Here is a 15,000-nt window from a genome sequence, read left to right on the forward strand (position 1 = left end):
TTTGTTTGTTGTTTCTCCAACACGTTACTATCAAATTGTGATTCACAACGGTGTTAACACAAAATATTTAGATACCTCCAAGCAAAGATTATCAAACCGACTTACTGACTTATCGCCTTTCGCACCCTAATCGTCCGACCGGGGTGCTTCGATTGCTTCTTTGATTTGCTGTGTAAAGTCCCTCCACTTTTCACGGTCTTCTGCCAACTTTCTGGGGAGCGTAAAGTCTTCCTTTGTTTGTAATTTGAGTTGAAGGTGTTCGAGGTCCCTGTTCAGTACTGTGTAGATTGTCTTTGGTGGTCTATCTTTGTATTTATCCTGTCCAGATGTTGTGAAAAATGCACTACTTCGGCCTACATACCAACAATGGCTGTGCCACATTCAACAACTCTCTCCGCCCTCGAGTACAAAATAATCAGAATTGAGTCGACTTTGAGTAACATTCAAATTAAGATTCCGATTCATTGACCTTGACATCGCGTGTATTTGGAACGATTTGTAAATTCCAAGCCCGAAAGTGCAAGAATCCATTTAGATATCTAGTCTACCCCTAAAATTGATGAAATTATATTATTACAGGTCGTATTGACAGATGTTCATTTATAGCACTGCCTCTCGCCCCTTTGTATTTTTAGACTAATAAATAGAGAGCAGCCAATTGGTATCCACTCACCAGTGTGAACTTAATATCTATTAAATGTATTACGCGTCAGCTTTAATTTTTGCACGCAAATGAGCGTTCGTTATTGAGGATTGTTGTTGTTGTTATTATTGTTGTTGTTATTGTTGTTGTTGTTGTGTTGTATTAGATTTGTTTATTATTATTTTTTAACAACTATTATCTAGTTATCCTCTTGAGCAGCTCCTAATTATGTCGAGTTAGAACCAAAAGTAATTAACGAAATATAAATAAGTCGCGTGCAGAAACGAACATATTAGATATTATATTATGCACGTCTATGATTCATTTACATACGGTTTCCTCCTAAGATTGGATGTAGGACGTTTACCTTTCCCGTGTCTTTCATTGATAATAATATTATTATTTTTTATAAGATTAGTGACCGGGAATCGATATTGATTTTTAAAAACATTTATGTCAATAAGTAACTAACGTCAGTCTACGATGTCAGTACTAAAAGTACTTAAGTTACATTTTCATGATTTTTTTTCCAGCATATCAGTGATAAACTTGAAGCATAAATGTCTTAGTTCACTCACCAATTATTTTTATGGTACATATAATCTAAGTCTTCTATCTTAATCTACTACAATTTCGTGTTGTGGTTACTCTCTTCTTCTATTTTTCTCTCAAAATTAAATTCCTATGTCCAAAGTACTTTTAGTTTGCATCACTCCCCGATTTGAGTTGATGTCAGTAGGATACCATTAAACGGCTTGTGTTCTAAACCGGCTTTTCAATTCAAATGTTTTAAATGTTTTAAATGGTATATAACAAAGCACGCCATCTTTATCTCGGATGAAACCGGGATTAAAAACTCGACACAGCTATAAGCTTTTTATTGTTATTATTATTTTTATTTTTTTAAATATACGATGATACTGACTTTCTTTTCGGATCGTGATTTATCGCATTATATTCTATTTTATTTTACTATTGGTTATAAATATTAGTGGCAATATTAGGTTTAACCATTTTCTTCAAGAGAGCGGTTTTGGTTTTTGTCGTATGGAGATATTACATCTTTTTCCCTTTCGTTTTGATCGTTAAGCAAGCTTTTACTTCATAAATCGGTGGATTAAGATGAGTCTTGACTTGGTAGAAAAAAAAGAAAGAAAGAGAAAGAGAAAAGATAATAAAATAGAATAAGATTAAATCTTTGACTTCGTTCTTTGAAGTCTGAGGTTTAGGACTTAAATGCGTTGGTTTGTCATCTTAATTTTTCGATGTATGAAGTAATAAAACTTGGCAGGCCCCACGTTCTTTCCTATCAGTGCAAGCAGCTACGCGGGACCTGTTGTTAAGTACTTCGAAAAATTCGTAGAACGAAAAAAAAAAGATTTGCTCAAAAGTAAAGTTGATGCAAGTGCAGGTATATTCTGGACTTTGAAGTGATATTGAATTTCTTTTAGTGGGAGCAAATTGAAATTTAGACTCTATACTTTAAAAAAACAAAAAACATGGGCCTGAAAACTCGGCTTTCAAATTTCGATATTGGTCAAAATGTCATTTTAATTGATCGATACTTGAAAGACCAGTTTTTCAACCAAAATGTTACAACCTTTTTTTTTCCAGTGTAGATACGGCAGCATAGGTCTTTGGTCGGTTTTAAAGACAATGTAAATATCTTTGGACAAATTTACAAGAGCGCCGTTTTAAAATACATTAGACCCCTTCTTCTTCTTCTTCTTCTTCTTCTTCTTCTTCTTCTTCTTCTTCTTCTTCTTCTTCTTCTTCTTCTTCTTCTTCTTCTTCTTCTTCTTCTTCTTCTTCTTCTTCTTGCCGTCGTCGTTGTCATCATTCTCCTCATATTGTCGTCGTGTTTAAAATGTCTAGTTGGTGAACGAACACCGTTGTCTTCCTCAGCTCTGTCAGTGGACCCGTAGTTTAGTAGTTTAGTATTAATTTTGAGGCGCGGTAGGTCTGCCAGACCAACACTCCTCTTTTGTTGCATACTTTGGGGCAGGTCTTATCTGTGCGATGGGTGTCTTCTTCTCTTTCACCAAATGCCTGTTTCTCCTATTTTCATTAAAAAGCTATGCATTCATTTTGAAACTCTGATGTTGTATCTGATGGAACAAAGCTTGGCTTGGACTATAATTTGCGAGAGAGAAAAAAATGAAAATGTCAAGTTTTGAAAAAAAATTACGTGGCAGCCTATTTTTCTTTAACAATGTCTAATTGTATGAAATTCTCTTTTCTTTTCCTTGAAATCTATGATTTGTCCAAAGCACATGGTCAGGTCGTCTGAACTATGATGAGGTCGAAATAGCAACCGTAGGAGCTGATGCCTTGGTGGAAATGATATCACAATTCAATGAATGGTAGATTGGAACGTTGAAGATCGAACCACGCCTGTATGGGGTTAATGTTAATGTTTTAATCTTTATCGTGAGAAAGACATGTTTCAATGTATATTATGTGATTGATTTAGCCGGGTGACGCAAAACGGGGTGACATGTTTTGGTTTTTAATTTTTAGGTCAACGAAACGTGTGTGGAGATAAATGGTTTTGTCATAAAGAGGTAACAAAGACAGCAGATATTTATTATGATTATTTCAATGATGGTTTTAGTTAATGTCATTGTGGTGAGGGGACTTATGGTTTGTTTGTTTTTCATTTCTTCATTTATTTATTTTTATATTTATTTATTTATTGTTTTTTTATTTGTATGATTACTTATTTATTCACCATAACGTGTTTGCGATAAAAAAATTTTGTAGCGTTCATTGGCCCGGAATGACTATATCATCACTCTACGCCTAGGGATATTTATTTCTAATGGAAACAGATTAACCCGAAAATTAACTAACCAAACAAAAACCCAAACAAAAACTGCGACGTTTTACAGATAAACAGAAGTTGTAAATTGACGAACCGAAAGCATTTAATTTGGGTTTGATGTCTCCATCCCCCCGCTCCTTTCCCCGTCCAACGTTCTATAATATATTAATGGGGTTGACTTTCCTTTATTCTTAAAACATGATTATTATACTTTACCATATATAGATGTGTGTGTATGTATGTATGTATGTATGTATGTATGTATGTATGTATGTATGTATGTATGTATGTATGTATGTATGTATGTATGTATGTATTATATATATATATATATATATATATATATAATAATAATAATAATACCTATATAACCATCGGATGTGCCACACTTGACACCCCATACTTTAGATTTTCGACTTTGTACATCTACCGTTTACTTGACTTATACGAAATGTTTGGTTTATGACTGTTATGTCAATTTGATAGGCAGCAGTAAAAGTCATAGATATTTGAAGTTTTAAAGAACCTAACGAAAAGGAAAAAGAGTTGTTTTGTTTTGTTTTGTTTTGTTTTTTAAATCATTGTGAGGCTGTTGTCTCGTGCAAGCATATCCTGTAGGATGTTCTAGGAGAATAAAAAAAGACTTATTCTATTGTAGGATATTGCCTCTGGGCTGATATTGATCTCGCCTTCTCTTAGAGTCAGGACTGAGCCTGCTCATCAATCTGTTTTTATCCACTTAGCGTTCATGACTGGCAGTCTAAGTCCAATGGTCATTGTGCGCGTGAGGTCAGTGACTGAGAAGTGCCGTGTCTGGTCTTATAAATAAGGCAAGCGATGGTGAGCGTGGTCATTGATCGGACAGTGATCACAACGACAAAAAAAAAAACCCGCTAGTCCCAAAACGCTAGTTTTCGGTTTAGGTGCTTTCATAACATTAACTCATTGGACTCGCGTATGAATGAGTTCCTGGCTACAGGCATTGATGGATGTTACAATGAGCGGATGATTGGCTGGCGAATTGTGCCCAATGGGTATTTACTCCCTAAGATGAAGCCGCGCGGTATTTTTAAAAAAAAAATTATTTATACGACAATATTTCACATTAAGTAATTTGTTGATCTGTTTTTGTTTGTTTTAATATTATTATTATTATTATTATTATTATTATTATTATTATTATTATTATTATTATTATATTATTATTATTATTATTATTATTATTATTATTATTATTTATTATTATATTATTATTATTATTATTATTATTATTATTATTATTATTATTATTATTATTATTATTATTATTATTATTATTATTATTATTATTATTAATAATAATAATAATAATAATGATAATAATGTTGATGTGTGATGATGGTGATGATGATGATGATGATGATGATGATGATGATGATGATGATGATGATGATAACATTGACTATCATGATTTATCAGTATTATTCTATTTATTTGTTTATTTTCACTATTCGCTTAGTTCTTAATAGTAAAGATGTCACATGTTCAGAATAAATTGGCACTTCAAATGTTTGAAATAAATAGACCAAAACACACACACACACTCACTCTCTCTCTCTCTCTCTCTCTCTCTCTCTGTCTCTCTCTCTCTCTGTCTCTCTCACACACACACACACACACACACACACACACACACACATACAGTATAATGATGTGACGAGTGAAATCTTTTCTGTGCCATCAGAATGGGGTCACCCTTCTTGTTAGTTGGGCAATTTGGAATAGGCTTCACTTAACAACAACAATAACAACAACTATAAGACAAACATCACCAATACCACCGTTGTCGCTGACATTATCATCGTCATCACCACCATCATCATCGTTCGTCACACAACTATCACTACTACCACCAGCAGCAACACCACCACCACCACAATCATCATCATCATCATCATCAGCAGCAGCAACATCAGCAGCAGCAAAACCACAATATAACAGCAACAAACAAATCGAACAAGAAACTAAATAGTAAGATACATTTTTAGGCAAGGACATTGATGTAAAAAGAAAAAAACATTCGATGAAATATATATCATTCTATTATTTATCTATCATCCTATCACTACTATTTATATCTATATCTAATCTATCTATCTATCTATCTATCTATCTTTCTATCTATCTATCTATCTATCTATCTATCTATCTATCTATCTATCTATCTATCTATCTATCTATCTATCTATCTATCTTATTCTCTCTGTGTATTTGATTTATCCATAAGTACTTTCGGGTGAATCGAGGAAAATAACCGTACCTAGAATGTGTAGCTATGAATGACTCAGTCGCGTAACACGAGTTCTCATTTTCCTTGAATCTGGTTCTCTTTCATTCCCTGTAATGTTATCTTTATATTACTTCCTCTTTTAAGACAATAATAGTGTGTCCAAAATCATTCATCACGTCTCGTCTCTCGTCTGCTTCTCATTCTCTCCTCTGATCGTTCTCTCTTCTCTCCTTAGTTCTTTATCTACTCTCTCTCTCTACTATTCTTCTTCTCTTCTCTTCTCTTGTCTTCTCTTCTCTCTATCTTGTTCCCTCTTCGTATTTACTTTTTTCATCTCCTCTATTCTCTCTCTCTCTCTTCTTCTCTCTCTCTCTCTTCTCTCTCTCCTCTCTCTCTCTCTCCTCTCTCTCTCTCTCTCTTATGTGGGGATACTCTATCACTCTCATTGTCTCTACTCTCTCTCTCTCTCTCTCTCTCTCTCTATCTATCTCTCTCTCTCTCTCTTAGTGTGTGATACTCTATCACTCTCATTGTCTCTACTCTCTCTCTCTCTCTCTCTCTCTCTCTCTCTCTTCCCTCTCTCTCTCTCTCTCTTTCCCTCTCTCTCTCTTACACACACTGACACACACGCTCTCCCTCTCACTTCCCCCCCCCCCCCCTCTCTCCCCCCCCCCCTCTCTCTCTCTCCCCCCCCCCCTTCTCTCTCTATGTGGCTGTGGACTTATGGTATGACACTCGCTTTCGAATCGGAATGTCCTGTGTTCGAGACTCGCTCGGGGCATAGTTGAGTCCTTGGAAAAGGCTCTTTACCCACATTCTCTCACTTTACTGTAATATGAGTACCTGGCCGTTAACAGCGTTGTCTCTTTCTGAAAAAAAATGGGTTTTTTAAAAATATCGCCTAACAGGCGTCATGTCTCGTTCTACATGTTACATATTGCTGTTGGTCAGGGATCCTTTGTAAAGCGCTATGAGCACGTTTAGTGAATATTGCACTATATAAGCGCTCTTTTTTTTTTCTTTCTTTCTCACTCTCGCTCAAATTTTAATATTTGCTGGTTTTTTGTTGGTTTTTGGGTTTGTTTTTTTTAAAGTATGCTCCTATCCATTTTGTTCTCCTCGCATCTAATGGATAATGAATACCCTGGTTGCATTAGTACAGTGGGATTAAGTTCGTCTGTGCTACGGTACGGTGACGTTAATCCTCACGCCCATTAATGGATTGCACTGGCTTAAAATAAAATGTAGCAGATTCATGTTAGATGTAAAAAAAAAAAAAAAAATTACATTCTGGGACGTTTCGCGTTGCGCTGGCTTTCAACCTGTCTTCAAGCTAACAACAATATAAATGTGACACACACCCTCATTACGGTATAATGTCGGGGTCGTGGTAAATGTTTATTATTGTCAAAATATGAAACTTGGTTGTTTACATGTTTTATAGATAGTATGCGCTTGCCTAAGAAGCTCACAACATTGCCATCCGGAAGTTTAACGAACCAACACACAAAACTATGTGTTACCTTGAACGTTTATAGATAGAATGAAGTTGACGTCATTCGGGTCTTTGGTAATGTTTTTTTTTTAATTTTGCCATCCATGTTTATGAGTAAATCTCACTTAACTGTATTAATCAGACTATAAAAGTTCATGGTTACACATAGTTTTGTGTGTTGGTCTGTTATACTTCCGGATGGCACTGTTGTGAGTTTCTAAGCCAAGCGCATTCTATCTATAATCTCGGGGTCATGGTAAATGTTAATTGTCAAAATATGAAACTTTGTTGTTTACATGTTTTATTGAAGACAATAGATTTCATTTTGATGCTATGCATTTATCCCAAAAACTCATATCATCCGCCAGCCGAATATAGCGGCATGCGCTTGGCTAAGAAGCTCACAACATTGCCATCCGGAAGTATAACGGACCAAAACACAAAACTATGTGTAACCTTGAACGTTTATAGTCAGGTTAATACAATTTAATTTAGTGAGAACTACTCATAAAAATGGCTGGCTAAAGCAATAACAAAGACCGGAGTGACGTCAATTTCGTTCTATCTATAGAAGGAACGAAATTGACGTCGCTCAACTCTTTGTTATTGTTTTAAGCCAGCCATTTTTTATGAGTAGTTCTCATAAATTGTATAAACGTTTCAGGTTACAAGTTTTCTGTGTTATTACGTTATATTCAACTGGCGGAAGTTGTGAGTTTTTTAACTAAACGCGTAGCATCAATTGATATGGTTTCTCAAAGTGACCAAAATTAAATAAATAAATGTGTAAATAAATGAAAAAATAAATAACTAGAGTAAAAGAAGAAGAAATTTCATATTTCTGATTGTTGTCTATTTCAATTCCACTTTTGTGGCAGCAGCTTCTTATGGTTCACACTATTATGTTATGACGATCGACCCAATCAGCAAAGTCCGGTCCGCATTCGTGCACCGTCGCGAACCCGCCCGGTAGCATCGTCACAACACACCTTTCGACTAGATGCTCTGCCGTTTCGGGTTCTTGCCCACAGCGTGGACATAAAGGACAGGAAGTTAGACCCCACTGATGTAACGCACCGCCGTTAGGCAGCTCCTCGACCGAAGCCGATTCGCAGCTACCCAGTGTCTCCTCTTACTGGTATCAAAGCCTGGCAACTTCTCACCAAGCTTAGAGGAGTGTAGGTCCCCGCCCCCACGAGGGATTGAATTCGTCCAAACCGACTTCCATCTCGCTCGTGGATCTTTACCTTGCAGTTGGTGAGGGGGCTTGAGGCACACGGGAGGGCAAAGGTGTAAATCCCGGTCGACCGTCACGAGACCATCCCGGGTATCGAGCCAACGAGCCACATGAGCTGCTCGCCCCGGTGTGTGACTAAATTTGATCCAAACCCGGTGCCCGAATAGCAGCCCTATCCCGGGCGCCACACTATTGTCCTTATGTCGAGTCCCAAACTTTTGTGGCCCATAGTTCATCTCGACGCATAGCCGTGTGAGGCGGTAGGTCACAAAATACATGAAAATATAAACACAAATATGCTCATGACGAATCCTCTAGCAAATTTATTTGTCCGTGAATGAAAACTTCTCTCTCTCTCTCTCTCTCTCTCTCTCTCTCTCTCTCTCTCTCTCTCTCTCTCTCTCTCTCTCTCTCTCTCTCTCTCTCTCTCTCTCTCTCCACCCCCCTCCCCTCCCCTCCCCCATTTTCTGACACACTCATCCGTCATGCAACATATTGCTTGTAAAGACCACACGCTTTCTCAACTTTCTCTCTCTCGTGCTATTTCATATACAACCACATACTACACATCTGGGATGGATATTGACCTACTCAATGATCTGGACAGACAAAACAGATGACGGTTATTGCCCAGATGCTCACCTGAAGATTTCTGTAAATCAGTTGCATTTGATCCTTGGGACGGGACTAAAGCTGTCGTTTCATCATTCTCAACCTTGAGTTCTGACTCGTCCCCATCCCCTCCGTCTTTACGCTCATCACTCCCGATTTCGTCTCGACCTTCACCCCGGATGTGACGTAACAGAAAATACACTAATCCCAATACCATCATGAGCAGACTTGAAAATGAGAAGACTGTAAACCCAACGCGATGTCCAAACTTCTGCACAATTGCCGCGCCCGCCATCGGCCCGACAAATCCGCCGAAAGAATTTACAGAGTTGAACACACCGGAAACCAGCCCGTAGGTGTCCATACTGGCTTCGTACTTGAGCTCGTAGGCCCCGACGACCAACAATTTCATGGAGGGGATCAGCAACATCCCAAAACTAAATCCAATCAAAAGGAGACCTATGATGATGAACCACAACTCGCTGGGAAGAAATGGGAATACCGGAGAAGGTCCTATGAAGAAATATCCAATAGCAGATAATAGATTTCCCAAAAGGAGGATGGTTTTTGGGTGGTTTTGGTGGTCAGTTAAGTATCCCCAAAATGGTGTGAATAGCGCATAGACGGTTGGAGGGATGATAAATATAAACCCTATGACCAGAGTGGACACGCCGTATGTGTTCATGTGCATGGCGAATGTCGAATCGAACATGGTCATTGTGACTGTGGCGTTTAAGACTTGAACCAGCATGAAAACAATCAGCGGACTTCGGAATAAGTTTCCCATTGATTTCTTGCGTTTTTTCTCCACACTTTCAGGATCTGGGAGGTAGTTGTAGACGAGGACCCCATTCAAGAGAATCAGGGTTCCCATGACGTAAAACGGAAGTCCATACCCGCCCAGTTGGTACAGAGTGCCCCCTATCGCTGGTCCCACCATGAAGCCTAACCCACTTGAAGATTCTAGAATTGCAAAAGCCGATCCTACAGATTCACGGCACTCGTTGGAGACTATTGCAAAGCTAGCCGTTACAAACGCGGCTATCCCGAGAGCTTCGACAGATCGGCACAGAATGCTCATGACGATGAAAGGCGTTCCGTTTGGACACTTGTCGAGAACGCCGAATAGAATGACGCAGGACCCACCCACGAATATTCCAGAGATGTAGACGAATTTGGCACCGATTTTAGTCAGGTAGTTTCCTACCACTGGCGACGCGATAAAGATCACGAGCTGAAAGACGCTAAAGACAAACCCGATGAGTGTTAATGACATTCCCTTTTTCTCCGCTTCTAAGGGGTAGAAAGGCCCCAAGAGTGAGAAGGCGCAGCACGCTAGGAAATTTGCCAAGGAGCAGAGAATTAACACGTATCTTGTCCTTCCCTTGAATTGGGATAAGAAACCGAGTTTCTTTTTCGTGGTAGTTTTGCTTGTCGTCGTGGTTTCCAGATTTGACCATTTGGGTTCGAGACTATTGACATGCCCGTTAGTTTGTTGATTTTGGTTTGGAGGATCTCCATCGGCTGAGACGTCATGTTGGTTGTTGAGCCTAGTTGTTGCAATGACAATGCCGTTGGATTTAAAATGTTTGTCTTCTTTCCCAGAAGAAGATGTCGTTTTTGGTGGCAACAATGGAGTCTTTTCTGCACCTCGCTCAAAGATAATGTCTGACATGGTCTAGTATAATTTACTTGGTTGCTTTCGACAATTTGGGTGAAATAAACACCGATGAGGTTGATCTATGAAATGCCCTGAGGGATAGCAGATGCAGAAACAGGTGCTGTTCTTTATGAAAATGCGATCTCTTACTCTTAATTCAATTTTTCATCTCTTAATTCAGTTTTTCAAAATAGACGTTTTATATATCAACAACGTAAATTAGAGTTGTTTAAAGTTGTGTCCATGGGAACGAGTTTGTGACCACTGAGTGACGCAATCAATTCCTCAGGTCCAGGTGAGATACAGAAAACACAAAGATAAGTGTTATACTGCTGTCTTATTTGAAAAGGGAAAGTCAAAGAGTAGTAGGCCTTGCCAATTACCACCCGGTCTGAAATGTTTGTTTGTTTGGACATGTGATGACAAGTGTGTGTGTGTGTGTGTGTGTCCGTGCGCGCGCGCGCGTGTGTGTGTTTGATTTATCCCATGGTGAGCTCGCAAGTAGAGAATTTGGATATTCTGCTTTCGTCAGGGTTTGACTTTATACTATCCTTATCAAAATCCCGATTATCCTAAGCTTTAAAGTTTTGCGTGCCCTCAATCGATTCGGGAATGGTAATCCTACTCAGTCATAATTTAGAGTTCTATATTAAGTTGATCCGAAACTGCTACAGGGACTGAAGCCACTTGTTTAACATACACGATGGAATAATATAAATAATAAATTTGTTCCGATAGGGTTCTTTATACAGAGGGTTCTTTATACAGTGTTGAGTCTCTCAGTTGTCTACATTAAAGTAATAGATCTGTTAAATGCTATTGTATTCTGATGTGTCGAGATGCTGTGAATGAGCTGTTCATATCTGATAGAGATTCGAGTCTCCAAACGTTGTAGTTTGACATGTGATCACTTAAGAGATGGTATCCAGTATCCAGTTCAAGGCAGGGGAGAAAATGTGTCGTCTCAACAAACGTCAATGCGAAGAAAACAGTCGTAATTTTTAAAAAAACTCGTCGATATCTACACAAAGGTTTTGTCTCCCTCACTTTAGGTGGGTCAAGGTCAAACCATAGAATTCAATTTTAGTAGATCTCGCCACCATAGGAGTTCGCTGCTATGGCAGATATCTGAAATATTCCATATAGGCAAATATTATTTATACACTCATAATGATATATTTATTTTCTGATTTATTCTGTGACAAACAATGGCTGATTTTTTTGTCCATTTGTTTTTGAAAATATATTGAAAATCACGATCAATCGGTTTTAAAGCATGCAGATATTATGACGCAACGAGGAGCACAGACACTTGTTCTTAAATTTTATCGTTCAATGTAAATAAAATTAAAAGTTTGTTTGTTTTTTTTCCCTACTCAGCAAGTAGCCATCGTTCTATGTTATTCTCATTGCGGGAATAATACCAGATTTGTCTTGTTCCGTTTACATTCTTATAGAAGATACTGGTAACTCTGTCAAATTTGTCTCAGGTCTGTGCATTGTAATAAGAGGAGGCCATACATTTTATTTGAATGATAAGAAGCTGTTGTTGGTCACAAATGCACACATCATCAGTTAACTGCCGTACTCTGGAAATACAAGTATTAAAAAATTTGGCCGGAAAACTCACCTCTCAAATAATGATCGATTTAAATGGCAAAATAAAATTTTAAAAACCCAAAGCACTCTCACTCTCAATGTTCTCAAACGTGGGACTTAAGGAAGACCTCGTCCCAGGTTTGAGAGTTTTTGCCAAGATGAGGGTCTTTTAAATCGATCAATATTTTAAGGACGAGTTGTTTATTTTGCCAAATCTTTTAATAACTGTCTTTCCAGAGTAAGGCAGAGTAAGGCAGTTACCTGGTCCGTGGATGTGTAGCATGATTACTACATAATATATAGGTTACCATCACAAACTGACAAAAATTTTAAATACCTGTCTGTTTATTTTTATATTACATTAAAATTTAATACATCGTGTTCATTGACACTAAATTGTATAATTAAACACTGCTGAATAGGCCGTTTATCTTCCACAAAAACACGTGACGTATATATATATATATATATAATATATAATATAATATATATATATATATATTATATATATATATATATATATATATTATATATATATATATAATAGAAACAGCGTCAACATTAATAAACAAAACAAATCAAAATATGCTTACCTTCTTGTTTAGCCAGAAACAACGTATTGTTTTATGAAATCTTGACTCAAACAAAGGATGACAGCGTCAGAATGACAATGAATGGGATATGGTATTTTTATTAAAGGGAATGGCATAGTCATAATTAATTACTAATTGGTGAGAGTCCAGGTCTTCTTATTTATAAAGACGCGTTGTCATTCGGTGTGTGCGTGCCTGTGCATTGACTTCTTTAAATAGAGTAACCATATCCGGATGTTAACATTATTATGATTATATGATTACCTACCGTGCACAATGCTAATACGCCATTTTTTAATAATTTTTTTTGGTCATGGCGCCGAGCGGTCCTTACCAAATTAATGTAAATCTCCGCCTCAAATCGGTTTTCTATTGTCAAGGTAGATAGTTTAGAGCAGAGCATTCATGAAAACTAATCTTTGTCTATTTTTAAACGTTCGCTTAAAACATATGTTTCGATTTTCGTGTTCATTTTCGTGGCTATGAATTCAATTTCCAGCACAGAGTTCATCCCTTCATAAAATTTAAAATTAAAATGAAAATTCCCTGTATTCATCCCCAAGAGGAAATTTGCCTTTAGGGTCTATTCCAAAGGAAGACTGGAATAACCCAGGCGTCAGCCGCAGTGCAGCGCCGCAAAATGAGCTAGGGCGAGGTGGTGACTTGCTCAAGGCCACACAACGAGGCGGGTAGTCAAACTCGGTACCTTTCGGGTAAGAAGCAAAGACCGTACCGCTGAGCCACGCTGTCGCTCTTTTTTTTTTTTTTTAATGATACCGTTTTGATGGGATTGGTCGCAAATAAGACGGAATGTCGGTGTCGGTGTTTATTGAACGCTTTTGGAAATACTGCCCTTCACGTGACCTCTCCGCACGACGAGCATGACATTATTTATGATGGTGAAATATCAAACTTAAGTTGCATGAAAAATGCCAGCTCTTCGTGCATACCGGGTTGATTGGTGACGATTGTAACGAGATAGAAAGGAAACAAAAAAAAAAAAAGAAGGATGGGTGGGTTTTTTTTTTGTTTGGGGGGGGGGGGGGGTTATCTCATACTTGCTACTTGTACAAATTTTGTATGTTTTACAGAGATTTACACTACACATTTTTTATCGTCTGCTATATATCTCATCAATAAGAATAATATCTGTATCTAGATAGTAATCTGTCAAAGTGTCGACAAAGTGGGAACAATAAATACGTGTCAACTTTGTCCACGATTTTTCATTACTTCGAGAGAGACTCATCCTTGTCATTTAGTTGGTTGAAGAATTGGTTTGATACCGAAACGTCTCGTATTAAAATATTTTATCTGTTTTTTGTTGTTGTTTTTTTTTATTTATTTTTTTTGTTGTTTTTTTTTTCTGGAAAAGGGGGGGGGGGGGGGGGATGTTATGCTAATTTTTATTCCATTACTTTTTACAGACATCTTCCAGAAGTTTTATACTCACTTTGACGAATCATTTAAAACTTTTTACGGTTCTTGACTTTTATTGAGCAATGCAGATACTGTGTGTATGTATGTGTGTGTGTCTGTGTGTGTGTGTGTGTGTGTGTGTGTTTCCAACCTACAACCCTTCATACAGGGAGCGAGTACACCTCCACGCAAATCAAAAGAGTATTTCCGATCATACTGCTATGTGGTCTAGTGGTATGACACTTGCTTTCGGATCGAAATGTCCTGGGCTCGAGCCTCGCTCGGCGCATAGTTGAGTTCTTGGAAATGGATCTTTACTCACATTTTCTCACCTTACTCAGGTGTAAAATAAGTACCTGACCGTTAAAGCGTTGTCTCTGTCGAAAAAAAAATTGTAATATCGCCTAACAGGCGTCGTAACTTGTTAGTTCTACATGTTAGTGTTGCTGTTGGTCAGGGATCCTTTGTAAAGCGATTTGAGCACATTTAGTGGGCATTGGGCTATAGAAAAGCTCACGTTAAAAAAAAAATTAATCATGAAATTGAATGATTACTCTTGCTGGTGCAATCGATAATTCATTTCACTGTGTTGCAAGAATATCTCCATACACGGCCACGGTCATCCCTATAATTATCACTGTAATGGTTT

General features: G+C 37.7%; 2 protein-coding genes across 2 annotated transcripts in view; one reads left to right on the plus strand and one right to left on the minus strand.

Moving 5' to 3' along the window:
- Window positions 1-15,000, plus strand: part of LOC144980058 (uncharacterized) — a 77,130-nt gene that overhangs the window by 30,292 nt on the left and 31,838 nt on the right. The gene's annotated exons all lie outside the window — the stretch shown is intronic.
- LOC144979362 (MFS-type transporter SLC18B1-like) lies at window positions 8,772-13,038 on the minus strand. Its single transcript, XM_078926007.1, has 2 exons — window positions 12,933-13,038; window positions 8,772-11,868 (listed from the first exon to the last, which is right to left on the minus strand). Exon 2 carries the CDS (start codon window positions 10,753-10,755, stop codon window positions 9,031-9,033), a length of 1,725 nt encoding a protein of 574 aa, XP_078782133.1. The 5' UTR covers window positions 10,756-11,868; window positions 12,933-13,038; the 3' UTR covers window positions 8,772-9,030.

The sequence above is a fragment of the Berghia stephanieae genome, chromosome 9 (genome assembly GCF_034508935.2).
Source record: "Berghia stephanieae isolate SIO BIC M18660-M18661 chromosome 9, UCSD_Bste_1.3, whole genome shotgun sequence".
Classification (NCBI taxonomy): Eukaryota; Metazoa; Mollusca; class Gastropoda; order Nudibranchia; family Aeolidiidae; genus Berghia; species Berghia stephanieae.

Bases quoted from the DNA above. Each gene is read 5' to 3' on its own strand.
- LOC144979362 (XM_078926007.1), bottom strand. From the start codon at position 10,755: ATGTCAGACATTATCTTTGAGCGAGGTGCAGAAAAGACTCCATTGTTG.